Source organism: Ochotona princeps, chromosome 25 (genome assembly GCF_030435755.1).
Source record: "Ochotona princeps isolate mOchPri1 chromosome 25, mOchPri1.hap1, whole genome shotgun sequence".
NCBI lineage: Eukaryota > Metazoa > Chordata > Mammalia > Lagomorpha > Ochotonidae > Ochotona > Ochotona princeps.
Genome location: NC_080856.1, coordinates 21,258,542 through 21,286,324, shown reverse-complemented (window position 1 = coordinate 21,286,324; position 27,783 = coordinate 21,258,542). Strand labels below are relative to the sequence as shown.

Genomic DNA, 27,783 nt, shown 5'->3' with positions numbered 1-27,783 from the left:
CCCACTCCTCCAAGCATCTTAGAGAGGTCACCATACCCAGGGAGGCGACTCAGAGCTGGGTCTTACCCGTGGTGATCAAATAGGCATCGGGGACCGTAATGTCACACACATACGGTGGCTTGGTGGCAGCCAGTGCAGGCACATCAACAGCAGCTTGGAGAGTGGAGGTGGTGACAGCATGGAGCGAGGGCAGGGGAGGGGCGGTGCTGGCCGCTGAGGGGCTCCGAGTGCCCGCCTGGCTGTGTTCCTGGGCAGTGTCCGTGGCATCCACAGCATCCGCAGTGCTAGGGGTAGACGTCATGCCAGCTTCCGTGGAGGGATTCCTCTGCACATCTGGGGGTGTCAAAGAGGGCCCCATGGGGCCTGGCCCTGTGGGCAGGGGTGATGGGGTCACTTGGGAGACGAAAAGGAGTGTCATGGAGGACAACGATGACGACGGGAACACGGAGCTGGTCACTGCTAGACCCACAGATACGACACTGGAGAGGGCGGGGAAGATGGCTGTGTGTTCATGAGGTGGCATCACAGTCGAGACCTCCAGCAACTGGGAAGAGGTGGGGCTGGTGGCGAACACCACTGAGGACATTGCGGGGGCAGTCCCCGTGGGGGAGGCATCAGAGGCTGGCTCCCAGTTGGAGGGCACCCCCAAGGCCACCGTGGATTCTGATTCATGGGGGCCGAGGGAGGACCAGACCACACTGGAGGTGGTTTCAGTGAAGGCTGAGGTAAAGTGAGCGCCTGGGTCTGTCAGTGGAATGGTGGTGGCTTCCAGGAACTGGCTGTGATTGGAGGGGAGGATCGAGGCTGGTGACACCTCGGCACGGCTGTGCACAGAGGTGACAGTGTTCAAAGTCAGGGCTGAACTAGGCCTGAGCTGAGAAAACTCCAAGTGTGTGGACTCAGGGAGAGACAGGGATGGGGACTGCAAATGCAGGGAGTCAGAAGGTGGAACCGTCCCAAACTGGGCGGAGGCAGATGGCAGTGGTGACCGTGTCGCTGCGATGACTGAGGAGCCGCTCGCCACAGGAGACACCTCGGGAGACACAGGAACGAGACCCTCTGAGGACCAAGCAGCCAAGCTGCCCGATGCTGGCGGTGTAGTTGAAAAGAAATCCAAACTGCTTGCAGATTGGAAAACCCCGGGGTGCTCTCGGTCAGAGAACGGTGAGGGCTCCGCGGAAGGAAGTGCACCAGAAGGTGCAAACAGGCTGGAGGCGAGGGTGGGGAGCAATGGCGTCACCAAGAAAGATGAGTGGAGAGGAAGGCTGGCAGAGGCCGGAAGCAGCATGGTGGTCCAGCTGGGTGGCATCACCCCAGTTGCAGTAACCAAGGAGGAGCCTGAAGAGGGATCCAACGACATGGGCACGGAGAGGTGGCTGTGGGAAGGATACACCTGCACAGCCCCAGAGCTGCTCAGATCCACCTCAGCGGAAGTGCCAAGACTCCTTTCTGAGACACCCACAGACCTGGAAGCAAGGGGCACAACAGGTCTGGAAGGGAAAAGTGTGTTAAACTCTGGCGACTCCTCCTCAAACTCAGAGAAGTCGGCGACTACACTGCTGCTCGGTGGAGGGACGCTGCTCGCTGCTACCACGGACAAGGACAGGGTCTCTGCACCATCCCCGGATCCCACGTCTCTTTCCGGGGCGCTTGTGGCCAGAACCTGGTGAGGAGATGGCAGGGTGCAGGACACGCACCATGCCGACGGCCTGAACCAGGACACGGGGCTTAGGCTGGGAGTGTGTTCCACATGGCTGGGCACCATGGAACTGCCAGGCAAGACTGATGCTTCCCTGGCACTGCTGGGAAGAAAAGGGCTACGGGAAGCATCCACTGATGGAGGAGGAATGGATTCAAGCCTAAGAGGAGTTGACGACAAAGTAGAATCTGGGGTGCTGAGACCAAGGGCGTTGAGTGAGGCAGCCAGGGGAGAGGATGTCCCTGGAGAGATGCTTTCCTCCACGTGTCGGCTCACAGCAGTGGTCACATCAGGGCACCGGTCTGTACTTGTGGCCAAAACACCCTCCAGAGAATGCAAGCCCTTGGGCGGGGAGGGAAATGGCAGTTGAGTGATGCCATCCCCTGGTGGCCGAGACACTGAAGACCAGGAGCTAAAGAGGGGGGTTACTGCGTCTTCTGCCATGGAAGCCACGATCCCTGGCAAAGTCCTGCTTGGTAAGTGACTGAAAGTGGCAGTGGGATAAAGCACCGAGTTCCCACCGGGGGTCAGAGCATTGCCCTCGTAGGTGGGAACAGCTGGCCAGAACACGCTGACACGCCCAAGGGACTCAGCAGGCGTCAACGGTGGCTGCACTGGGTTTTCCCAGGCTGTCCTGAATTCTGCATCTTCTAAAGAAGTCACGGGTAGTGATGGCGTGGGGATGGGTGCTAATGTGTCTTTTGGCAAGCCCAGTGGGCTGGCTGGGATGTACTGTATTGGAGAAACCCCTTGCGATGCAGTCCACTGAGTGTCAGGGAGAAAGTTATCCATGTCCTCATCATCCAGGGGCACCTCATTGCTGGTCACGGACACGTAGCTTGCCACAAAGATGCTATGGTCCACTGGACTTTGGGTCTGTGTGCCTTGGTTAAAAAAGGTGGTATCAAAAGTGGTGGTGAATGGAGGGCCCACGATGAGAAGCGGGCTGCTTGACTGGGACCATGGTGCGGTTTCAGTTAAGGCCACATGTGCAGCACTGTACGCGGTGCTTTTCTTCAGCATGAGCTCCACGGAGTACAAAGAAAGGTTGTGCTGCTCCAGGGAGAGCCCATCTGACAAGAAAATCAAAACTGGGTTATCAACAAGACAATGAACTAATGTTTTGTTTCAGATGCCAACATTTGGTCACCCATCAAACATGAACATTCATGGTTCATGTTAAGAAGCTGAACAGTTAAGTGGAAGCAGCTAACACCTGAATTATTAGTGTCAAGATGGTACCTACAAACGTGCATTAAAACCTGAGTACCACCCTGACCCTTTGTGTGTATGTGTGCTCGTTTACGTATGTCTTCCTCTTACTCTCTAATAATATACTCTCAGAACCACAGAGGGCTGGAAATGGTGGAGGCCTTAAAGGACTGTTTAGGCCACTCTCTGTCATTACCACAAGAAAGAGAGGCTCAGAGAAGATAAACACATCGACTGCAAGTTTGCCCAGACACAGTGGTGAAGAACTCCGAATAGCAGGTTGCCTGGGCTGTAGAGCCCACTCCTTTCCCTCCCAGGGGACGAGCCAGCTCTCAAGAGAAAGGCGTTCACAACTTGGGAGTGTCATTCGCTGCCAAGGAAGCGAGCTGGGTATGTGTTCCCAGGCTTGGCTTCTGAGGCCCCAAATGTCTTCAGGCTTGGCTTCCCCCGCGCCCCGCCATGCTCTTCAGCCTCCGGACCGCTGTCCAGTCCTCTTCACAGTCCCCCACCTGAATGACTCTCGCTGGTCACTCTGCACAGTACCGATGCCACCGTCTTCCTCTGCACACTGCAGGGAGGCTAGTGCCCTATGTCTTATCCCGCTCCTCCCAAATGAACCCACGGTTCCTAAGACTTGGAGTGTCTTGAGGACAGGAACTGTGGTGTATTTCCTACTACGCATGCCACAGGCAGTCCCAAAGGGAAGGAGCTCAATCAGCATGTGTTTGATGAATGAAAGATTGGTGTCTCAGGATACCAAGTGTTAACATGTGCCGACATCATTCTCAGACTTGCTCAAATGTCCTGTGCGTCTCACGGCTGTCATTATTTAATAAGCTTAGGTGTCCCCACCTGCAATTCATATACTGTACACAGAGGCAGAAGATCAAAGATCCAGAGAGTGACCCACTGCACCACAGACTAGGGACAGAGTAGCACCTTCCACCTGTCGCAACAGCATATCAGAACAAGTTGGAGAAGGGCTCTTGGCACAGTGCCTAACACACTACTTAACATGCCCGCATCCCTGTGCTAGAGTGCACAGGTTGGACTCCCAGCTCTGCACATGTCCAGCTTCCTGCGAACGCACACACTGGGAGAGAACAGGAAATGGTTCAGGAACGTGAGTCCCTGCTGTCCATGGGATGCACTTGGACTGAGTCCCCGCTTCTGGCTACCAGAGACATCTGTGGAATGAACCAGTGGACGGGAGGCCTTTCTTCCTGTCTTTCAATAAAATAAATTGATAAATTTCTCTTCAGAAAAAGGAACCATGTAAAATATTAGAGGCATAATTTTGAATGCAAAGATGTGTTGATTTATTTGAAAGGCAGAATCACGGACAGGGAAAGGCAGCAGCAGAAGGGCAAGATCTTCCACCTTCCGGCTCACTCTCCAAACAGCCAGCACAGCCAAGGCTGGGCCAGACCAAAATCAGGAGCCTGGAACTCGGGCACTTCCACATGAGTGGCCATCCTCTGCTAACACATCAGCTAGAAGCCAGATGAGACGTGGAACTGGTACATGGGTTGCTGGTGTCACAACCCAATATGCCACAGCAGCAGCACCTACTTTGTTTGGTTTTAAAATTAATACATCCTATTCCAATTCTGGCAGTCTGGCAGCCTGGAAATATTGAAATTACAACACTTCGGGCCCGGCGGCGTGGCCTAGCGGCTAAAGTCCTCGCCTTGAACGCCCCGGGATCCCATATGGGCGCCGGTTCTAATCCCGGCAGCTCCACTTCCCATCCAGCTCCCTGCTTGTGGCCTGGGAAAGCAGTCCAGGACGGCCCAAAGCTTTGGGACATTGCACCCGCATGGGAGACCTGGAAGAGGTTCCTGGTTCCCAGCTTTGGATCGGCGCGCATCGGCCCGTTGCGGCTCACTTGGGGAGTGAATCATCGGACGGAAGATCTTCCTCTCTGTATATCTGACTTTGTAATAAAAATAAAATCTTTAAAAAAAAAGAAAGAAATTACAACACTTCACAACACGTAAAGTACTTCATAAATATGCAGCAGCATACTTGTAGATGACTGTGAGGCAGGAAAGGAAACCTGCTGAGCATGGGAGTAAGGGAAGGGAAGGACCAGGCAGGTGGCGAGGCCCAGTGGGGAGACAGGATCGGAAGGCCTGGTACTTACACCACAGTGGGGACAGGGCTTAGGCTGCATGAATATCAAAAATGTCAAAATACAGGCCATCTCCAAAGAGTGAAGACCCAGAAAATATTATTGGGGGGAGGCTGGGTCAGGAGAAAACCCCTCCGAGGACAGTATGAGATGTGCCTGTCTCCAGCAGGGGCCTGCTTGAGAATGCCATGGACTGACTGGTTCCTCTCCCCCCCAAAAAAGTAGCCCAAAGAGACCCACATAGATAGAATCAGATCTGACAAGATCTCAGAATTACAGATTTAATTAAAATCCCAAGAAGAGACTGAGACCATGAGTCATGACCAAAAGTTGATGAAAACGCGCCAGGAAGATTTGAAAAAGAAACAAAGAATAAATATTTAGAAATGGAAAATGTTGGACCCAGGGCAGTGGCCTAGTGGCTAAAAGTCCTCGCCTTGCATGCACCGGGATCCCATATGGGCGCCAGTTCTAATCCTGGCGGCCCTGCTTCCCATCCAGCTCCCTGCTTGTGGCCTGGGAAAGCAGTTGAGGACGGCCCAAAGCCTTGGGACCCTGCACCCATGTGGGAGACCTGGAAGTTCCTGATTCCTGGCTTTGGATCAGCACAGTACCGGCCGTTGCAGTCACTTGGGGAGTGAATCATCGGACGGAAGATCTTTCTGTTTCTCCTCCTCTCTGTATATCTGACTTTGTAATGAATATCAAATAAATCTTTTTTTAAAAAAAGAAATGGAAAATATCATGATTTAAATTGAAAAACCCAATATACAGGTAAAACAGCTATTTGGATTTCGTGAGCCAGGGGCAGAGGAACAACTGAAAAAAAATTTAGAATGGGACACAACAAAGCAAAGAAATGGAAGATAAAAGACCTGGAAGACAGAATTAGATCATCCCACATAAATCAAAATTTTACGGGAAAAACCTGACAGAGGGAAAAATCCAGCGCTAGGCGTCTTGGAAAGTTGTGGGAAGCATGGAGCTCTCGGGCTGAAGCACCAAGAAGTCAAAGCGGACCCCACACCGTACACACAATGACGCTAACACAGGACAGCAGAATGCCAAGGACAATGGGGAAAAAATAAAAGCAGCCGGAGAAAGGACAGCGGTGACCCCAGCAGACAGCCACCTCACAGACCTTGAAGGCAGGTGACCATGAATAAAGCTGTCCCGGTGCGAAGGAGTATGTGACAGTAAGCTGTGCCCAGAGGACATGAAAGAACACCACTCTCACACAAATAAGACACGGTTCTTGAACGGAAGTTCCTCTGGGAAGGGGCTCCCGAGCAAGGCTTTCCTTCCAGAAGAGCAACCACCCCAGAAGGAGGGAAGGAGTAAAGGCTGCCTCAATGGTAACCACACAGATGGTGGTATAAAAGCGACAACACCTGCTTCGTCACCTCTCAGTTCATATAAGACACACACTATACGAGTCAGTCACTACAGACACACAGAAGCTGAGAGCGCGCCGGCCATCAGTGACTCGCTTTGCCGAGACGGGACAATCAGGAGTTAAGACAAAAATCTATGCATGCATTTGGTGTTTGCTGAAATTTGCCGTGAGTCCTAAGTGCAACACATTTCCAGCTGACTCCCTTAGCCTCTGAAAGCCACCAACTTGTATCAGCATAAACTTAAAAGATTGCATGTCTTTCTCTGTAATATGACTTATTTTAAAAAAGATTTACTTATCTCAAGACCAGAGTTGAGAGAAAGAGATCTTCCATCCACTGGTTCACTTCCAGGAAGGTCACAGCAGCCAGCATTGAGCCAAGCTGATGCCAGGAGCCAGAAGTTTATTTCAGGTCTCCCAGGGAGCAGTGGCTTAGGCACTTGGGCGCCATCTTTGGCTTCTTTTCCCAGGCCAATAGTAGGGAGACTGACTGGCAGTGAAGCAGCTGGGACCAGAACCAGCATGCATTTGGTATGCCAGCATTGCAGGTGGCAGCTTAACCAGTTTACATCACAGTGCCAGTCTCCTATGAGGTTTTTAAGTGAATAAACAGTGAAAGAAGAGGGGCCATTTCTTGGAGAGTTAAAGCTGTTTCACAGAGCCATTTTAAAATGTCTGTTGTCATCTTTACTACCTGGTTCCAGGATTCCTCATCTAAGTGCTTTCTTAACTTACGTGTCACGTTCCAAGCACAGGTCAAAGAAAGCCTGATACTTGCTACAGCAATGGGAAAGTCAGAGATACTCTTTTCCACAATGAAGCTTTAAACATTAGACTTAACAAGGAATAAAAATCACAATTCTACCAAATTGTACCGCGTATAAATTTGAAAGCTTTCATAAGGGTACATTCTTTCAATGCATTTCAAAACTCTTCTGTGATAGAATCCAGCATACAAGATCTGAAAGAGGGGGTAAGATGCCTTCTAGAATCAAAGGGTCTGGTGCAGTGATACAGTTAATCCTCTACTGGCTGTGCCGGCATCCCAAATGGGTACCACATCATGTCCCGGGTGCTCCACTTCCCAATCCAGCTCCCTACATACAATCTGAAAAAGCAGCAGATGGCCCAGTTGCTTGGGTCCCCGTACTCACATAGGAGATCCAAAAGAGGCTCCTGGCTCCCAAATTTAAATCTTCCCAGCTCTGGATTTTGTCACCGTTTGGGGAGTAAAGCAGCAGATGGAAGATCTCTCTCTGTCTCACCCCCTCTCTCTAATGCTCACTTTCAGGTTGAGTAAATGAAGTCTTTTTGGAAATTCCAGAGCCTATGGAAACTAAAAGTGCAGCCTATCATAAAACTAAAAATAAAATAGAAAAAAAGAAATACAGCAAAAGAAAGAACAAATTATATTAATATTCTGCTCATTATAACATGTTAATTTATCAAGATAGCCAGTATTCCCCTGAGTAAGACAAAGACAAAGACAGGGGCTTAGAAATCTTGAACTTCCTCACTACAATATGTTTATTATCTGGTTGCTTAATTCTATCTCGATGTATTATTCATGCGAGGCAAGGCTGTACAGCCATAATAAATTAATGAATAAATGCTGAAAATTTTTTAAATAATAAAAGGAAAATAAAATAAATCAGAAACACATTCACAAGTGAACCAGAAGACCGCAAGAAACAAAGTAACAAAGGCAAGTCATACTTCACGGCAGGTTTATGCATCCAAATACCTGCTGCAAATCACAATTCAATCAATCTGCCTTCCAAAGGACAGGGAACAGGGAAGGCAAATGGTCAAACGGACATCAGATCCTGAAGAGAAAAGTACAGGAACAAAAGCTTCACACTGAGCAGCGTGAGGTGTGTCAGGCTGGGGTGCTCGCTCTTCCAGCCCAGCCCCAAGAGAGAGCAGCCGCCACGGGCACTGCATCTGTAGTTACTTCAGGCAGGATTGGGAAATCCAGCAGGGACTTGCATTTCAAGCCCTGGAGACCGATTTTCAAGCTCTAGAGCTTTGCTCCCTACAGAGCCTCTCTTTGATGACAGGCAGGCAGGGAGCAACGCGGCTGGGGTGACAATTGGACGTGCATCCGGATGATGGGGGCACCTCTGGAAACGCAGGGGCAGCCCCGCAGCCCTCGGGGGGAGCCCTGGGCTGAGTGGCCAGCAGAGAGGCACTTCCTCTCTTGAGCCCACATCCCACAGGTTTTTCGCATGGCTGACTAAGACCCAGCCATGGTATACATCCTGGCTCAGGCACTGCCCATCTGCTCTTGCTGCCACCCCATGCCGACTCACATGATTAACAATTACTGATGAAGATCCTGCCCCTGGGAGCTTATCAGGGATTCACACAAGCAAGATAACATGTTCTTCTTAACTATCTTTCTCTTGAGTCAACTTATCTATCTGGATGTCTCCCCTGCATATGGTTATCAATCCTCAACTCTTTAAACCAGTGGACCCTTTAAGGCCTAAGCCAATCCCCTGCAGGTGCAAATGAGGCTCAAAGAGTTTAAGCTGCCTTGCTCAAAATAGCAGGCAGGGACAGGGCCACCACACAGGGACAGCTTCCCTGCTCCCAGCACTTGCTCTGACCATGTTTTGTCAAATGAGTGTATTTCATTACAATAGTTGTTGAAGAAATCAAATGAAAAAACAAACAAAAAAAAAGCTAGCTTGTATTCTGGCTGAGCCGGATTCTGTGCCATGGACAGCCCTGCAAAGGTATGCTTTTCAGACCGTGAGACCCCAGCACACACGGGAAGACAGCTCATGCTCAGGCCCAGGGGTCAGGAAAATAAACCCACCCGGACTGTTGGGTAGGAGAACCCAAGGAGCAGTGTGTCCACCTCCGCACAGGCAAGGCCAGGCCATTATTTTTGATGCTGTGCCGCACCGTCAGGTTTTCCAAACATGAGCCTTTTCAACTCCCCGTAGACATGAAATCTACAAAACTAGACACTCCTCCCGCATAGTACATATGAGCTAAAAACCAAAATCGTCAGATAACCAAACCACCACTAACGTGGCAAATGCCCCTCTCCACATTCTCCAATATCTTAAGGAGAATGTTGGGGACTATTATTAAACCCCCTTTCCCAGCTCCATTTTTCATTTTTCTCCCTGCAAGGTCCCCCATTATTTCCCATACGTACACCAAAATCTTCTCCCAGGTTATTCTAACTAAATTTATTATCAAATATAAGGAAGATAAGAAATACTACTAGAGCTGGTACTGTGGCAAAGTGGGCTAAACATTTATCCGTGACAGATATTCCTAAGAGTCCTGGTTCGAGTCCCAGCTGCTCCACTTCCAATCCAGCTCCCTGCTACTGAGCAGATATGAATATGAATTTGAACAGGTGTTCTAGGTCCTGCCACTCAAAATGTGGCCCACAAACTTGGTGAACAGCCTGCAGTGAGATGGGTGCTTCCTGCAGCCTACAAGGCAGGGTGCCACCTCTGGTTCAGAGTGCAAGCCAGGCTGCAGACACACCCAGCCTGGCCTGTGACGCTCTGTGAGGGCTGTACCGCTCTGCAGGGTCTGCATCCTGTCTTGAAAGGAAACCAACAGTGGAAAATGTGACTATGCTGGCACACTGGTGTATCAACACAGATTTGGCATCAATCAGGCCCAGACTGCCTGCCAGCTACTGGCTGCTTTTCTCCTAGGCACAAGGCAACCTAGGCACTTGCCTACTGCTGAGGGGAAAAATAAAACCTTAAAAAAGTAAGCAGTTTCTAACAGTATATATTCTGTTCTTAGTATTAGATTAAACACAAACCCTTATATCTGAATAAAATTTTTAAATGTATACAAGAGGCCAGCGACAGGGTACAGCAGGTTAAATAATCACTTGAAATGCTAGCATCCCATGTGAGCACTAGTTCAAGTTCCAGCTGTTCCATTTCCAATACAACTCCCTGCTAACGAACCTGGGAAAGCAGTAAAGATGGCCCAAGTGCTTGAGAACCTGCCCCTCACATGGAAGCCCTAGACGGAGATCCAGGATCTTGGTTTCAGCCATGCTCAGCCCCAGCCATTGTAGCCCTCTGGGAAATAAATCAGCAGGTAGAAGACATCTCTCTGTGTCTCCCACAGACTTTCTGTAACTCTGCCTATCAAATAAATAAGTCTTAAAACAAAAAAAGAAGAAGAAGAAAGAGTCCAGCACCATGGCTCAGTGGCTAAAATCCTCACCTCACAAGCTCCGGGATCCCATATGGATACCAGGTCATGTCCCAGCTGCTCCACTTCCATCTCCCTGCCTATGGCCTTGGAAAGCAGTAGGCCTTGGGACCCTGCACCTGCATGGGAGACCTAAAAGAAACTCCTGGCTCCTGGCTGCAGATTGGCTCAACTCCAGCCATTGTGGCTTTTTGAGGAGTGAACCAGCGGATTGAAGATCTTTTTCTCTGTCCTTCTCTGTAAATCTGCCTTTCCAATTAAAAAATAAATAAGTAAATCTTTAGAAACATGCATAACACAACACAAAATCCAAATTATGTATTAGAGAAAAATAATTCATCCCCATCTCCCCGCCCCGACCCTATCCTTCAACACAAAATAAAATGTATATTTAGCTTCCTTTATTTGTCTTTGAATTTTCTCTCAAACGAACTCTTCATACCCAGGTGACCTTGGAGATTTCTCCGTATGAACACATGTAGCCCTAACCAGCAAGTCCGGCATGATACAACCACAAGACCCACAGGACACCACTGTGCTAGCTCCCTGCCACTCACACAGACAGGAGACCTGAGCTATGCAAACATCTGCTGTTTAAGGCACAGCCCTCTCTGTATGGAGTAGAACTTTTTGCCTCCTCTCTTCTCCCCAGCCTCTCCTTGGCACTGTTGTTCCTTTCTCTCCTCCTCCTTACACGTCTACCCTTCGTCACAGCCTGCTTCTCCACCTTGCCCCATGGCTGCAGCTCCTGCAAGACACAGCCTTTCCGTAAAATGAAACCCTGCCTGGGCCCGGCAGCGTGGCCTAGCGGCTAAAGTCCTCGCCTTGAAAGCCCCGGGATCCCATATGGGCGCCAGTTCTAATCCCGGCAGCTCCACTTCCCATCCAGCTCCCTGCTTGTGGCCTGGGAAAGCAGGAGAGGACGGCCCAATGCATTGGGACACTGCACCCGCGTGGGAGACCCGGAGGAGGTTCCAGGTTCCCGGCTTCGGATCGGCGCGCATCGGCCTGTTGCGGCTCACTTGGGGAGTGAATCATCGGACGGAAGATCTTCCTCTCTGTCTCTCCTCTGTATATATCTGGCTGTAATAAAATGAATAAATCTTTAAAAAAAAAAAAAAAGAAACCCTGCCCATCACCTACGGCTGCATCGATACTGGTTGCCCCGGGATGCTGGCCCGAAGGATGTCTGTCACTGTCACAGACCAAAAACATCAGTACAGGCTTCCCATTAAGACTCAGAGATTCCATTTCCTGCAGGGTTTTCTCATTTGAGGATATTACAGCATTGATTTAATTAAAAGCAGCAGGTGTATCAGCCTGTTTTCTGTTGCTGTAACAGAACATACTAAGCCAGAACTGTGGCGTAGTAGCCTAAGCCTCCACACACAGCACTAGCATCCCATACGGGTACTGGTTCATGTTCCAGCTGATCCACTTCTGACCTACCTCCCTGCACGTGACCTGGGAAAGCAGCAGATGGCCCCCAAATATTGGGGCCCTTACACCCACATGGAAGACCCAGAAGAGGTTCCTGGCTCTTGGCTTTGGACTGGCTGAATTACAGCTCTTGTGGCCATTTAGGGAGTGACTCAGGATGAAAGACCTCTCTCTCTGTCTGTCCTTCTGTCTGTAACTCTGCCTTTCAAATAAAAATACAGTAATTAAAAAAAAAAATCCCAAGCCTGTGCACATAAGAAAAAAAGGTTTTCCTGGACTTGTGATTCTGGAGCCTGGAGGGTCAGACGCATGGTTCCAGCATCCTGGGGAGGGCCACGCAGTCACACAGGTGCAGAAACAGAAAGTGAACTGGCCACAAGCAGAAACGGCCACAAGCTGAGACAGCAAGCGCGAGAGGTGCACAGCCCGCTCTGCTCATTTTTCGTAGGAACCCACTTTAGTGGGAACCAATCTGCATTCCCGGAAACCACACTCATCTCCTCCCCGTGACCTAATTAACTCTCACGTGGGCCCTCCTCTTCAGGTTTCCAGCACCTCTCAACGCGGCCACACAGAAGACCCCACTTTCAAGGCATGAACCTTTGCGGGACATGCTCCAACTAGAGCAGTGGGGCACTGCACACTTAATGGAAGCTGCTCTGTTTCACTTTGCTTTGTTTGACGTTTTCCTAAGTAAAAGGCCATCCTCTTTCCCAACCTGAAGGCAAGACTTACTTAAAGTTAGCACTTTAAGTAAGCTAACAAAACTGAACGCTCAACTCACTAAAAACAAAAGGCGAAGAACGTCTTCTGCCAGCCATCTGTTTCTAAAATAATTTAATTCAAAACACAGCCCTGTAATGATGAGTAAAAGGACACCATCAGCTCAGAGATAATCTTGGGTCTCTGATTACACGCAGAGCTGGATGGCACACAGCAGGCCATGACTAAGCATGAGGCGGCACTTTCCCTCCCCGACGCGGGCAGCGGCATTTCATTCCCACGCCCGCTGCTGCACAGGCCCCTGACAAAGCGACCAAGAGATAGTCCTGCCTTTTTGGTTGGCTCTGATTCCACCAAACAGTAAAGAGCTTACACTGCAGGTTCATTTCCTTAATTCAGCTCTGATTTAAGCTTATACAGTACATCGAGGGAGCAAGAGGCTTAAGAGAGGGGGGATCATTCCGACTGGAAGCACCAGCACAAAGGCACGGGTCCAGACAATATGGGATGTGTTCTGTGCAACCAAGAGCAGTGGCTCAGTGTGGGGGAACACTGGGACAGTTGGCTCAGGAGTGTGAGAATGTTGGCAGACAACGGGGAGCCACCGGGTATTTTGAGCAAAGCGGTCTTTTTGTCATCGCTATCCTGTAGAAAAATCAACCTGACAGAACACAGGAGTGCTGAGCAAGGCTCCACTGTCTGCACAGACACACAGTCCGTGGGGGCGGGCAGTGTGGTCAGCAAGGGCAAGGGAATGGAAAAGCAGTTCCAAGCCACAGACCAGAGAAAGCTCCAGATGATGAAGCTCAGCGAGTCGGCAGTGAGCAGGGCAGGAGAAAGTGAGATGCACCTGGAGTCACAGCTGCCAACTGCCCAGTGGACAGCTCCACTTGGGCAGCTCACAAAACCCTGATCCCCGCCCCTTCTGCCATTTGATGACACCTGCTCATGGTCACATCTCTCTAGTGTTGAGCCCACTCACACCCTTCCTCCCAACCACCCCTTTTTAATCTGGGACTCTGGGATGACCTGCTCAGATCTCTGCCCAACTTAGCTCTCTGTAGGGTACTGATGGGCAAGAGGCAGGGCCGTGCTGACCTGGTCAACACAACCCTGAGTTTGGATCGAGAACCAGGAATCCCGGTGTGCCCACAAACATTCCAACAAAGGGCTTCTCCTGAGTACACAGGGTGGTGGCACCTTCAACTGGGCCACTCCCCACCCTGTGCAGACAACAACACTGGAGCTGTGAGAGACACACCACCCCGGCCACCCAGGCTGTCGTGCAGAACCAAGGAAGATCAGCAAAGCACGAGGAACCCAAAGAACAGAGTGGGAGGTTGCTCTATGCAGGGGCACAGCACATGGAAGGCCCGGCATGGGAAGGATCTTGACAGACAGGGAAATGGCTAGTAGGAATGGCACAAGGATAGCAAGGGCAGGCTGGCATGGAAGGCAGGGAGCCAGCTGCAAGATCCATAGGAATCCGATTCCAGCACTCAAGGCAGCAATTTGGGTGGAAGGCATAGATTGATGATCATCCTCAGAAAGATGCTAATTGAAGGCAAATGACACTGGCAAGGAAGACAGACGGGACGAAGTCGGACTTCCAAACCCGACAGTGCTGCATCCATTTAAGGACATGCTGCAGTGACCAGGAGGGGCCCTCTTGGCTGGTCACTCTGTGCCCATTCCCACAAATACACACAGCAAATCCTATGCTCTAGGGGATGGCATTTAGGAGGCGGCACCTTTGGAGGGAGACTAGGTGGCGAGGACTGAGACCATGAGGTTCTGTGTCGTACACTTGATCTTAGCCAAAAGGCGGAGAAGCTGAGGTTCTGTGTCATTATGAGAGAGGACTAAGAGAGCTCTGGGCCCCTTGGCCGCATGAGTACACGTGGAAGGTGTGTCTACGGGAGAGCAGTCCACTGCTCCACCTGCAAGCAACACATTTTTATTGTTCAGAAATTCCCCAGTCTAAGGTGGTTTGCTCAGGCAGCCCACACAGACCAGGACACACGGCAAATCAAGTGCTACTTACACATGCGCACTGCTACAACCCACGTCAGCGGGGCACAAGGATGGTCCTCACCCTTCCTTAATTTATTTCCATTCCCTGGCAATCTTTCCCAAACCCCCTCTTCTGCAAGCTTATTGGTATGAAGAGCCTACTGATTAGCAATTATCCATAACATTAACTCTCTAAGTATCTATAATTATGACTTTCCCCTGGCTTATTTGTAGGCTCCTTGGGATTCCAGCATGAAGAATAACATGAAGTTAACATAAACACTAATTTGCCAAGAAACTCACTAAATCGAATGCATGGATAAACGAAAAGGCAATTTAAAAAAATTCAAGTCCTACCACCATGAAGAATTCTTTGTTTTTTGCTATTTATGAGAAAATGTCTAAATGCTGCCGTAAGCCAACTGTGGCACTTCCAACTTCCTACCAGAAAATTTTCAGACATCCACAAAAGCTCACAGACTGGAACCCATTATGCAGTTTCAACATAATTTTTTTTTTTTTAATGAAAGTGAAGCAAACCCCAGACTTCATGATTCATTTTAATTAATCTTTCAGCATCTGTAATAAGGGTGTTAAAAGAAAATCACACGCAACACAAAGACCACAATTATCAACTCAGCAAAATGAAAGGTAATTTCTAATATCAGCAAATGATCTGTCCCATACTTAAGTTTTCCTTGATGGCCTCAACATATTTTATGTGACTGCTTTCTCAGATCAGAGCCAAACAAGGTACGCAATCGCTTTGGTTCACGCGTCTCTGTAGTCTCTTTTGCTTTTACAGCATTATCTTTTCCTCCCCCTTTTTTTCTTTTTGTAAGCTGTTTCCTCGTTAAAGAAAGCAGGTCATTTGTCCCTGCAGACAACCCACATTCTATATTTGGCTGCCTATATTCTCACAGTGTCATTTAATATGTGCTTTGAACCCCTGAATTTCCTACAAAATGGCATTCAGATCAAGAGGATTCCATTCGGTTCAGGATCAAGTGTTCTGACAAAAATACCTTCAGGTGGTCCCTAGCACTTCTTGTTGTATCACAACAGCAGGTGCCTGGGTGCACTGCCCAGGGCGATCCTAGAATCTCTCAAGCGCTGGTGGCAACAGGCAGCTCCTCTCCCTGGCTTTTCGCTTGATGATGAAGCAGCCAGTCACCCATGATCACCACTTCCATCCACTACTTCATTAGGGAGACAACAACATTCGTATATGTTTTCAAACATTCCCTAAGTCACCTGATTAGGAACTCAATACAAAGATGTTCTATCTATACCGTTCCTTAGAAAGATTACAAATTACTCTCCGACTCTCTGAATGGGCCGGTATAGCCCACCTCTGTGCAGTTCAAGATCCCCCCCCCCAAAAAAAGGCAGTAAATAAAGAACAAAGTAGCTCTTGAACATTATGCTACTGAGAAGAAACATGGAAGGAGGAAATTCCCAAAGCAGTAGCTTTACTGTAGTCCCTGTCCAAGAGGTAGATTAATGAGTACTAAAACAAGCTCAAAACACAGAGGTTAAACAGTTCCAAAGTCCTCTTCATCCCCATAGCTTAAGCAGAGTTGCTGCAAAACAGCAAGAAAGAACCTGAGCTCTTTTCCTCCTGACCCGTTACTAGGAGCAATATGAACAAACTGCAATGCTCCCAGACTCTCACACCTCCCAAACAGCAGGGAGTTAATGACTAGAGCCTGCAGGCAGCTCCTGACCCTGACAAAGCCTCTATGGGGAGCCAGGTGCCTACATTTCCCCCTTGACCAGGAACATCCAGCTCTGAAGAGCAGTGAGGCAGGGCGCTAGGGAGTGCAGCAGCAGCCTGGTGCACTGTGCAGAAGGACAGCTGGGGAAAGGCGGTTCTCAGTCACATGCAGCTTTCAGGAGGCAGCACAGGGAGGATGTCCAGATGCCTCAAAAGAGAAAGAAGTGGGAGTCAGTGTTGTGGTGCAGTGGGCTAGGCTGCTGTCCTGAGCAACAGCATCCCATGCAGTCCCCAGTTCAAGTCCCAGGTGCTGTATTTCAAATGCAGCTCCCAGCTAGTGGTCTGGGAAAGCAGTGAAGATATAGCTCAAGTATTTTGGTCCCTGACACCCACATGAGAGACTCAGAAGCAGTTCCTGGCTCCTGGCTCTGACTTGGCCCACCTCTAGTCTTTGCAGCCATTTGGAGAACAAACCAGCAGATGGAAGATCTGTCTCTCTCTCTCTCCCTTTGCCTTTCAAATACATAAATCTTTTTTTTAATGCTGTGTTGTTTTCTTTTTTTTTTTTTTCTTTTAAAGATTTACCTATTCTTATTGTAAAGCCAGATAGGAAAGACACAGAAAGATCTTCCATCCTCTGGTTCACTCCCCAGGCGGCCACAGCAGTCGAAGCTGAGCCAATCCGAAGCCAGAATCCTGGAGCTTCTTTTGGGTCTCCCACGTGGGTCCAGGGTCCCAAGGCTTTGGGCCATCCTCAACTGCTGTCCCAGGCCACAAGCAGGGAGCTGGATGGGAAGTGGAGCCTCCAGGACACAAACTGGAGCCCATATGGGATTCCAGTGCCTGCCACTAGGCTACCACACCAGGCCCTTGTTCAGTTTTCAGGCTGATAAGGTCCTATCAACAACAACCAGCCTTCTGTCTGGCACCAGGCTCCACTTTCCTTCCCACTTATTGGTGAAGAAATTGAGACATCAAAGGAATAGGGAACTTGCTGAAGGCCCCACAACAGCAAGTGATGGATGCAAGATTTGTATCCGGGGAAACCTGTTGCCAGAACCCTCTGCCCCGGAGAGGAACAAGCAATCAAAGGAACATTTCTAAATTTTCACTGTCTCTGACATCTTTGAACAGCTATGCACAAAACCTTTCAGAGTAACAAGACTAACAAGAACTCAGTATTAACAACTTCATGCCCAGCAGGTGAAACAGCGTCTTAAACTTCCAGCTGTGACACCAGCATCCCAGTTGGAGCCCTGGCTTCTCCCCTTCCAGTCAGCTCCCTGCTAATGCACTTGGGAAAACAGGAAGATGAGCCAAGAACTCCCACCTGGGAGACCTGGACAAGGCTCCTCCTGGCTTCAGCCTGGCTACTGTGGCCTTTTGGGGAGTGAACCAACAGATTAAAGACCTCTCCCTCTAACATTGCCTTTCAAACAAATAATCAAATCTTTAATAATAATAATAATGCACAGCTTCATTGTCAGAAATCTCTTTTGAGACACTGGCCCACCAACACGAAGAACCTTACACAACATGTAAAAGCAGGAACTGGTTGTCATAGCAGGTAAAGTTGTGACCTGAAATGCCACTATCTCATATGTGCACCGGTTCGTGTCCTGACTGCTCTGCTTCCAATCCAGCTCCGTGCCAATGCAAGCCCTTGGACCTCTGCACACACACGGGAGACCTGGGAGAAGCTTTTGGCTTTGGCCCAAGCTGTCTGTTGTGGCCATCTGAGAAGTGAACTAACAGATGAAAAATTCTCTCTCTCACTCTCTCTCCTTCCCTCTCTCTGTGTAACTCTGATTTTCAAAAAAAGAAATCTTTATTCATAATACATACACACACACACACACACACACACACACACACACACACATTGAGTTTTTCTGAGGATGTAGATAAATTAGAGCCCTCATCTACTGCTGGCGCATCTGCTATGGAAAAGCAGAGTGCAGTGAGCCAACAAGTTAAACAGAATTCCCACACAGCCCAGGGATCCAGTCCTGGGTACTCACCTGAGAACACTGAACAGAAGTGTCTACACAAAAACAGGCCCATCAGTGTTTGTGGTGGCTGTAAGCTCAATAGCCAACAGGAGGACACAAGCCAAATGTCCATTAACTAATGAATGGACAAACAAAGCACCGTGTATCTTCGCACAATGCAGTACTATCAAAACCACAGAAAAAGAATGAAAGATTGATACATGCTTCAACATTGATGAATCTTGAAAACAGTGTGGCTAAGTACAAGCAGCAATTGTACGATTCCATTCTCTTGAAATGAACACAATAGGCAAACTCAGAAAGTAGATGAGTGGCTGCCTAGGGCCAGAGGGAAGGGGCAACAGAAGGAGGTGGCAGAAATGGCTGAATCCATGATACTGTGAACCCATGAATGCCACTGAAGAGCACACTTTCAAATGGCGAAGAGGGAACATTCCATGTGGCATGTAATTTATGAAAACTTTGGGGGGAAAAAAAAGACAACCGAGGATTCAAACACAAAAACTCATTACAAATGACGTGTCTTCTTCAAAACTTGGGGAAGCCCAGGTTTCTGAGCTGCCTTTCCTTCCCACCAGCACAGCATTTCTCAGAGGGATCCTGCTCGCACAATCACCTGTGGATCTTTCAGAAAAACGGACTTCCAGGGCCCAGTGCGATAGCCTAGTAGCTAAATCCTCATCTTGCATCCACAGGATCCCATATAGGTGCCAGTTCATGTTCCAGCTGCTCTACTTCCTAACCAGCGGCCACTTAGGGAGTGAACCAGAGGACAGAAGACCTTTCTATATCTTTTTCTCTCTGTAAATCTGCCTTTCCGATAAAAACAAATAAATCTTTTAAAAAAAAACATACGGATTTTCAGAATTCTCCGCAGACTCTCTGAGAGGCGAGGCCCAGGAACGCATATTTTTAATACACTCCAGGTGCCCTGCGACTTGAGGGTGAGCCCACCGCTGCACCTGTAGCCCTTCCCAGAGCCTCCTAGCAGGAATGTGCCAATCACTGCCTTGTGAATGCCCCATCCACACATGCTTCTAGCTGCTGTCTGGGTACCAGCTTGGCGCTGCTGGCATCTGCTGTGTGCGGCTCTCAGCTGCACTTGCGCAGCCCAGCCCCCAGCACCGGTCAGATGCTGAGCGTGGCTCCCTAACCATAAGAGGAATGACCGGTTCCATGGCCCTCGTGGTCCCGAGGCGATGAGTCACTGCATCTGAGATCTCTGGCTCTCTCTGTCTGTACCTCGTCTATAGTTTGGTGTGTTTAAAGCATGAAATCACTTGTACCATCTTGCACAAATTCATGGATTTCCAACCACGCTGTTGACATGCTTTATTTCAGACCTGTGAGAATCACACTTTAATACTTTTCGAGAACTCAAAATACCATTAACTACCATGCTGTACAACAGACCACTTCTTAAATGAGATTAAAGTGCTGACTTTTTTTTTTTTTTAAATGATTCGGCATTTTAAAAATCTAGGTCCAGGTCAACAGCAAGCTTAGCAAAGAATACCTTCTGGGCTGGCTCACTAATCCCCCTCCTCAGTGGGCCTCCCCTCCCCCACCATCTCCTTCCATCCTCTGCGGCCTCTCCCAGTCCCTCCGTTATTCTGTGCCCATCCTCCTCTCCCTTCCCTCCTCAACTAGTTTAACAAAAATCACAATAATGTGAAACCCAACAACATATTCATTGGTGCATTCACTGAGTGAGGCTTTTTAGTTTCTGCTTTTAAATACTGGTCATAATTTGTCCTTTAGAAACTGGTTTTCTGGTTGGATGTGAGCCTTAGTTGATTTCTCCAGAGGAATCAGTGGCCTTTAAGAGAAAAAGACTCTTGATGGCTGGGGAGATTTAAATAAGAAACACAGGGCATCTTCAGTGAGACTTGTAAACCACTCCACTGTCACGATACAATTCCTCTTTCTTTGGCTTGGCTATAGGACAGGGAAGAAAAGCCTCTCAGAGCCCAGTGACCATCTAAAGCTGAATTTCAACTGTACAAAGCAAAGGGAAGGGATGGCCAATGTCACTCCTATAGGAAAGCTCCTAGAGGTTCCCAGTTTTCTGGAAACACCGCTCCCTCTGTGGCACCAAGGACAACAGCCGGTGTTTCTGCAGGCGTCCTGTCCACCTGAGATCTTAGCCACTCAGCATCTTCATCAGGTGGCCTGGGCAGAAAAGCCTGCGAGCCCCAGCACCCCGTGACCAGCTGGGGCAGGGAAGGCGCAGTTGTCCAGTGGCTCTGATTTCATCAACACGGTCACACCGAGTGGAAGGAGTACAAGCAAACCCTCACACTCTTCCACACCTGCATCCCTGCTGACACCCATTGTACAGAATCCCTGTTCACTCAGGTGGGCAGCCTGTGTAATCCCTGCCCACACTCCCCACCCCCGTGTTAGCCAACTTACCCAAGATGAGATAGTAAATAAGCTAAGCTACCATGAAAAATGACCAAAGGCAACTTATTAACAGGCATGCTAGCTACTGTTCAACAACTGCCTCCTAAATGTCAAATTCTGTGCAAAGAAAGAAACGCAAGGGTCACCTTTATAGGGAGGGGTGGAATCCTTGGCTTACACTGGCCCCACCTGCTAAAAAAAGTACCAAGTGGCCTGAACTGACTGGGGTTGTGCTACCTGGTAAGGAAAAGTTCCTAGCACACACCTCCGTATCACAACTTTTTAAAAAAAAAAATTATTTTTATTGGAAATGCAGATTTACAAAGAGAATGATATACAGAAAGAAACATCTCTGTCAACTGGTTCACTCTCCAAGTAGCCGCAAAAAAGCTGAGCTGATCCAAAGCCAGGAGCCTCTTTCAGGTCTCCCATACAGGTGCAGGGTCCCAAGACTTTGGGCAGCCTCTACTGCTTTCCCAGACCAAAGCAGCAAGCTGGAAGGAAGTGGTGCAACTGAAACATGAACCAGCACCCATATGGGATCCTGGTGCTTCCAAGGCGAGGATTTAGCCACTAGGCCATTACACTGGGCCCCACTTCTACTTATTTTTAACCTAAACATACTATTTTCATAGTATAAAACATACATTATATATAAAATCAATTTTCCAGAGAATGAACATGCAACAGTCTCACTAGTGCACCTGTTCATATTTGAAAGCAAAACCAAACTTGGAACCTACAGCTCCTTGGTAATAACTGCAGATAGAAGCAGTATACTCCTAACCATCTTGAGGAGTTTCAATAATCTGGGGCTGACTTCTCCTACCTGCTTAGACACTCACCTGGTGGGGATGTGTGCCCACTCCCAAAATGATGTGTTAAAGTTCTTACCTCCAGGGTGTCTCACAACATGACCTCCATTGCAAATTGGGCCTTGGCAATCAGGCAGCAGTGAGCTTGTGAGGGATGAGTCCTAACCCAATGTCTGGGATGCTCATGCCAGGGGCAAGTGTGGACATGGCAACAGGCAACACACAGAGGAAAGTTGTGTAGGCATGAGGGAGGTAGCCAGGGATATAGCCGCAGCCAGGGAAAGGCAAGAATCACAACAAATGCCAGAGGCTGAAACAGGTGCAGGAGGATCCCCCTCTATGGCCATCAGAGGGAACATGGCCCTGTGTGCTTTAGGTCGCTTGTGTACCTGCAGAAAACTTGTATATATATACAACCTTGAATTATTCACACATTTGGAAAACCCACATCACAGATAACTCATCACTTCCATCCGTCCTGAGTTGCAGGAAGACAAGAAACAGGTGACAAACCACATCGGTCTCGCCACATCACAATGCCTGTTTGGTCTCAGGATATTTTACTCTCCACATGTGCCTGAAAGCCTCCCTCATCGAGACCAAGTCAGGGTGTCATAGTTAATCGATATGTTCAATAATCATACAATTCAATTTTTACATGCAAAAGAGATTTAAGAAACAGAGTGGGCACTGCAGTGCAGAGGGTTAAGCTGCAACTGAGATGCCTGTATCCCTTATCAGAGCGCCTAGGAGCACGCTGTACATCTGCCTGTGACTGCCCATGACAAATCAGGCTCATGGAGACCTGCAGGGGCTAGACATGCACCAAACCCCACAAATGTACCTGAGCCAACTCAGCAGGGAACCAGGACCGCCTGTGCAAACCCTCAGGGGCAGGGAGCACCAGGTGCCCAGCTGCCCATCCTCCTAACGAATGGCATATTTTAAGATGAACACGGTCACCTTTTCTCAGGATCACAAGAACAGGTTGCCCCAGCAACAGAAGCTAACATGCCGGTGGCCTCTACGGCGTTAAAATTTGAGCGTGACATGATTGCACACATTCACTGACCAGCCATCAGAAACCAGGACAGCTCCGAGCCTGGTGGGGGGCCGGGGCTGGAAGGAGGGGGCCGGGGCTGGAAGGAGGCACGAGGCGGGCTTCTGAGGGGCTGGCAGGGCTTTGGGCTTTGTTCCCGAGTCTTCATGTTGTCACCCAGCTGCCATCAGTCTGCGGAGGTTCATCTGTGTCTTATATTGTAATTTTAAACGTGGAGGATCATTAAAGTATAAAATGCATGTGAGGATACAGAACCTAGATTTTTATGAAACTGACAAAAATCCTCAGACCACTCCCCGTGGCTCCAGCTGGCGCAGCAGGAACGCCAGAAAGCCACTTGGCTAAACTGGACACGAGAGGAAAGGGTGCTGGTAATCCCAGGAGAAACACGCTTTGTGAACCTCGGCATGCGTGCACAGACAGGGGACTTCCTGCGAGGCTGCCTGGGAACCACCCCTGCCGGAGGAGCTATATTTAAGGGCCCCTGGGAGCCCTGGTCATTTAGTCTGTGAGGCACCAGAATAGCAACTTGCTGTTTCTCTGCACAGGGATGGCAGCCCTCCCCGGGCGTGGCTACCTGACCTAGCCTCGGGAACCTGGGGAGTCCAGGGCCTCGGGAACCTGGGGAGTCCAGGCTGCCTCTCCTGGACTCCAGCCCTCCCTGGGGGCTGACACCTCATACTGCCTGCGTCGGCTTGGCTCTCCCACTCACTCGGGGTATCCACTCACTCGGGGTATCGGCTCCACCACACAGGGAGAGAGGCCCCCACCACCTTCGCCCTCACCTCAGCTGTCTCTGTCACCACGGTTACCCCCACCTGCTGGGCCTGCATTCCCCGAGGTCAGGCCTGCCTCCCCCCTGCTAGAAGTCCGCCCTCCCACATAAGCTTACTCCGACAGAGGCCTTGAGGCAGACCAGGTTCCTGGAGTTGCCCTCACCTTACGGTCTGCTCATCCTGGAGCGCTCTGCTCCTTGTCCTCCAGCCACCTCTTCCCAGTCACTATTGCCCTCCTTCCTCAGTCTCCCCTCCCCTGAGCGTTTCCAGGACTCATCTTGCACTTTCTCTATGATAGACGAAGCCACGGCTCCAGCCTGCTCACTCCAAGCCTGCAGTCCAGGCAGCTACACCCAGATGAGCAATTGTACTGGCTGAAGCTACAAACCCACACATTTGGTAACAACACCTGCTTTCATTACAAAACTACAGGTCAAAAATAAGAAGATTCCTGGGCACAGTGCAGTAGCCTAGTGGTTAAAGTCCTCGCCTTGCCTATGCCAGGATCCCATACAGGCGCCGGTTCTAATCCCGGAAGCTCCACTTCCCATCCAGCTTCCTGCTTGTGGCCTGGGAAGGCAGTCAAGGGGATTCTGCACTGACATGGGAGACCCAAAAGGAGCTCCTGGCTCCTTGCTTTGGATCAGCTCAGCTCCGGCTGTTGTGACCATTTGGGGAGTGAACCAGCAGATGGAAGATCTTTCTCTGTCTCTCCTCTCTGTAAATCTGACTTCCAATTAAAAAAATCTTTAAAAAAAAAAAAAAGTAGATTCTAACAAAGTGCAAAAAACTTCATAAGCTATTCCGCTAGGGATCAACTTGCATTCACAAAACAAATTTGGCCAGCACTCCTGGATAAGTAGGAATTCTAGACACCATAATGAGTCAAGTCCACGAGACAAGCACACACAGAAGGGACGTGCAAGTACATCATGAGCTGCTGCCAGTCACTTGTCCAGATACTACAGAATGCAGCCGCTGAACTCGACTCCAACAGTCCGGCTCCATTGTGTAAATTCTAGATGTTGAAGGCACGCCGCTGAAATTGGACAAGCAGCCCTCTCGATTTTCCTCCTATAAAATGAGGAAAGGAATACTTGTCTCAGAGTTGCACCCCATGCATGGGAGGGCTGCCCTTCGCTGTCTGTCCGAACACCCCAGTCCCTACACTGCTGCCTGGATCCCTCCTCCAGCACCGTTTTCCTGCAGCTGGACATATTAGAATTCTATCATCTCCTGGTTGGTTCCAACACACACAAGGTCAAGAGCCACTGTGAGTTGACTTCAAAAGTTGACAGAAAATGGAATTAAAGGAAAGTTTAGGGGCAGACATCTGGCACAGAGGTTAAGATCCTACTTGGCTTGCCCTTATCCCATATCAGAGTGCCTGTTCTGGACTCCAGTTTCCGGTTAACGTACACCCCAAGAAACGGTAGGTTTCTCAAGTGTCTGGTTCCTGGCAAACTCCCGGGAGACCCAAACTGAAACCCCTAGTTCCTGCTTTCAATTATTACAGGCATTGCGGGAGTGAACCAACAGATGGAAGGTTTCTGTCTCTTGCTGGCTGGCTGCCTGGCTGGCTCTCTCTGCCTTTCAAATGATTACTTTTAGGCACAAGTACTCCACATCCCACATTAAAGCACCTGCTTTTTAATTCTGAATTCTGGCTTCTAACTCTAGCTTCTTGCCAATGCAAACCTTTAGAGGCAGCAGTGATAGTTAAAGGCTTCAAAATGAGTTCTCTGTTCCTGGAGCCAGCCATTGAGAGTATTTGGATAATGAACCAGCAGTCGAGAGAGTCAGGGGTGAGTGGAGGTAGATATGTGTGGGGGAGGCATTTCTCTGCCTCTTAAATAAAAGATTAGGAGGACATACACCAAACTCACTGCTTGGAGGTAGAGAAAACGTGGTTAATTTGTTCTAACTGTATTTCCACATTTTCTGAATATCACTTATAATTAGAAACAAATAACTTTTAAAGATTCTAATAGAGAATCAACAGCTGGGGAATTCACACATTGACAGAAATTAGTTCAAAACAACAGCTCATCATCCACAGGGACTGACCCTCACAGAACTGTTCTGCGACAAAGACAGAATTTGGGGTTTAGCCATGTGGAGGTAGCTCCCGAGACCAGAACAGTAATCAAATCTAAAGAAGAGAAGGTGTTCAAACGGCTGAGTTGGCATTCAGGAGAAGGCAGACAAGGAGCAGTGAAAGATTAAAAGGAAGCCTAGCTTTGTGAATCGGTTCAGAAGCCCAGGGAGAAGCCACAACACTAAAATCACTGAAGCACCACGGACGCCACTTCATTTGATCATTCATACGCTCATGCATCCATTTGATCACATATTCACAGAACCGTTCCCTCCTTCACTCATTCATGTAACAATGCACCCCAGCACTGATCAGGGGCCTATTCTGCACCAGCTGGTAAAGATTCAGCACGAAAAAGGCAAGATCTCTGTCCACAAGACGCCTCCTACCTAGTTAAGAACAATCACAACACAGTGGCCAGTGCTATCACAGGGAAGCCCACGAACAAAGGGCATCCAGACCTTTCCAGAAGGTTTCCTGCAGGAAGTGATGGAAAAGGCTGATACGCTGAGGCATGCCCAAAGGCACCCAGGCATAAAACAGCTCAACACAGTTCCCCAAATGGAAAATAAGACCAGAGCAACATGGTACAAGAAGGAAACCAGGCACCTGAAGGGGGCAGGGGAAGTTCCAAGGATATTCTACAAACATAAACATTAAGGGAAACAAAGAACGAATAAACCTGGTAACATCACCTGTGGCATCACACCGTCCTTCTGATCCAATGATCTCAGCAGACACGCTGGCAAGGAACAGAGCCAAGCGGCCACCAACGAGGATGCAGATGGGTGGGCATCTGGCATGGCGGTTAGGACACTGTTTGAGATGCCCACATCCCACAATGGAGTGCCTGGGTTCGGGCCCTGCCTGTGTTTCCAATTCCAGCTTCCTGCTGGCGCACTTCCTGGGAGACAGTAGGTGATGGCTCGAGTCCTTGGGTCCCTGCCACCCACACAGGGGACCTGGATTCGGTTGCTAGCTCCTGATTTTGGTCTGTGTCAACCTCAGTTACTGTGAGCATTTGGAGAATGAACTGGGGCAGATAGAATATTTCTCTCCAAATTCCTCTGCTTTTTAAATAAATTTAAAGGCACTAACAGAAGACATGGGTCAAATTATGAATCTTTTGCCCCACTACTTTGTTAAAGCATGTGTCTGGGTGTTTGGCCTGGCAATGAAAACATCAACTAATATGCCCACACCCTACATGTGAGTGCCTGGGTATGCAACCATGCTCTACTCCCTTCTCCAGATTCCTACGAACACAGCCCCTGGCAGGTGGCAGGTGAGGTCTCAAGCACTTGGGTCCCTCTCACCCACACGAGGGAGCTGAACTGAGCCACATTTCCTGACTTCGGCCCCAGACTGGGGGCTGTTGTAGGCATCTGAAGAGTGAACCAACAAAGGATGGGTTCTTTCCCTCTGCCTTGCAAGCAAACAGATTTTACTTACCAGCACTTACCTGCAGCCCCAACTGGCATCTGCAGTCCCCTGCTGACCCCTCCCGATCCTTCCTGTACTCTCCCTTGACCCTTCCCGGACATGGGGGATCCCTTCCCCCGCAGGCTCCCATGCACTCTGCTCCACGTCCACGTGCCTTTGACCAGGCATGCTTCTCCTTGGGTACCTCTGCCACTACCCACATGTCTACTTGTACTGCTGTTAGCCTACACCCTTGTGCCCACGACACCCACACTCCCCAAGGACTCAGGCTCTGCTTGTGTTTTGTTTCCTTCTGTGACAGCTATCTGTTGATAAATACTTCTGCTTCTTCTGGTCGTTCAATAAGTGGTCATCCTTTGGACACACACATTTACCTCTGACATGCTGAGCAGAGGGAGCAGGATCGTGCCCCACCCCCCATGGATCACCCCAGTGCACACCTATGGTTCCGGCCTGCAGGGTAGCCGTTCCCATAGGCTTGCTTCAGGAAATACTCCCTCTACCATGGTATCATACCTTGCCATCGCTGACATTCAAGAGGCCCTTCTCTCCTTGCCAAGGGAGAGACACATATTCCAAGCCCTAGGTTAGAAGAGAAGAGAAGGGAAGAGAAGGGAAGAGAAGGGAAGAGAA

General features: G+C 49.3%; 1 protein-coding gene across 2 annotated transcripts in view; it reads right to left on the bottom strand.

Annotated features, from left to right (window-relative positions):
* KIAA1549 (KIAA1549 ortholog) overlaps positions 1-27,783 on the bottom strand; it is a 108,239-nt gene that overhangs the window by 58,247 nt on the left and 22,209 nt on the right. For both annotated transcript variants that reach the window (XM_058654929.1, XM_058654930.1), the window contains exon 2: positions 67-2,772. In XM_058654929.1, the coding sequence (XP_058510912.1) occupies positions 67-2,772 (2,706 nt within the window). The remainder of the gene's footprint in view (positions 1-66; positions 2,773-27,783) is intronic.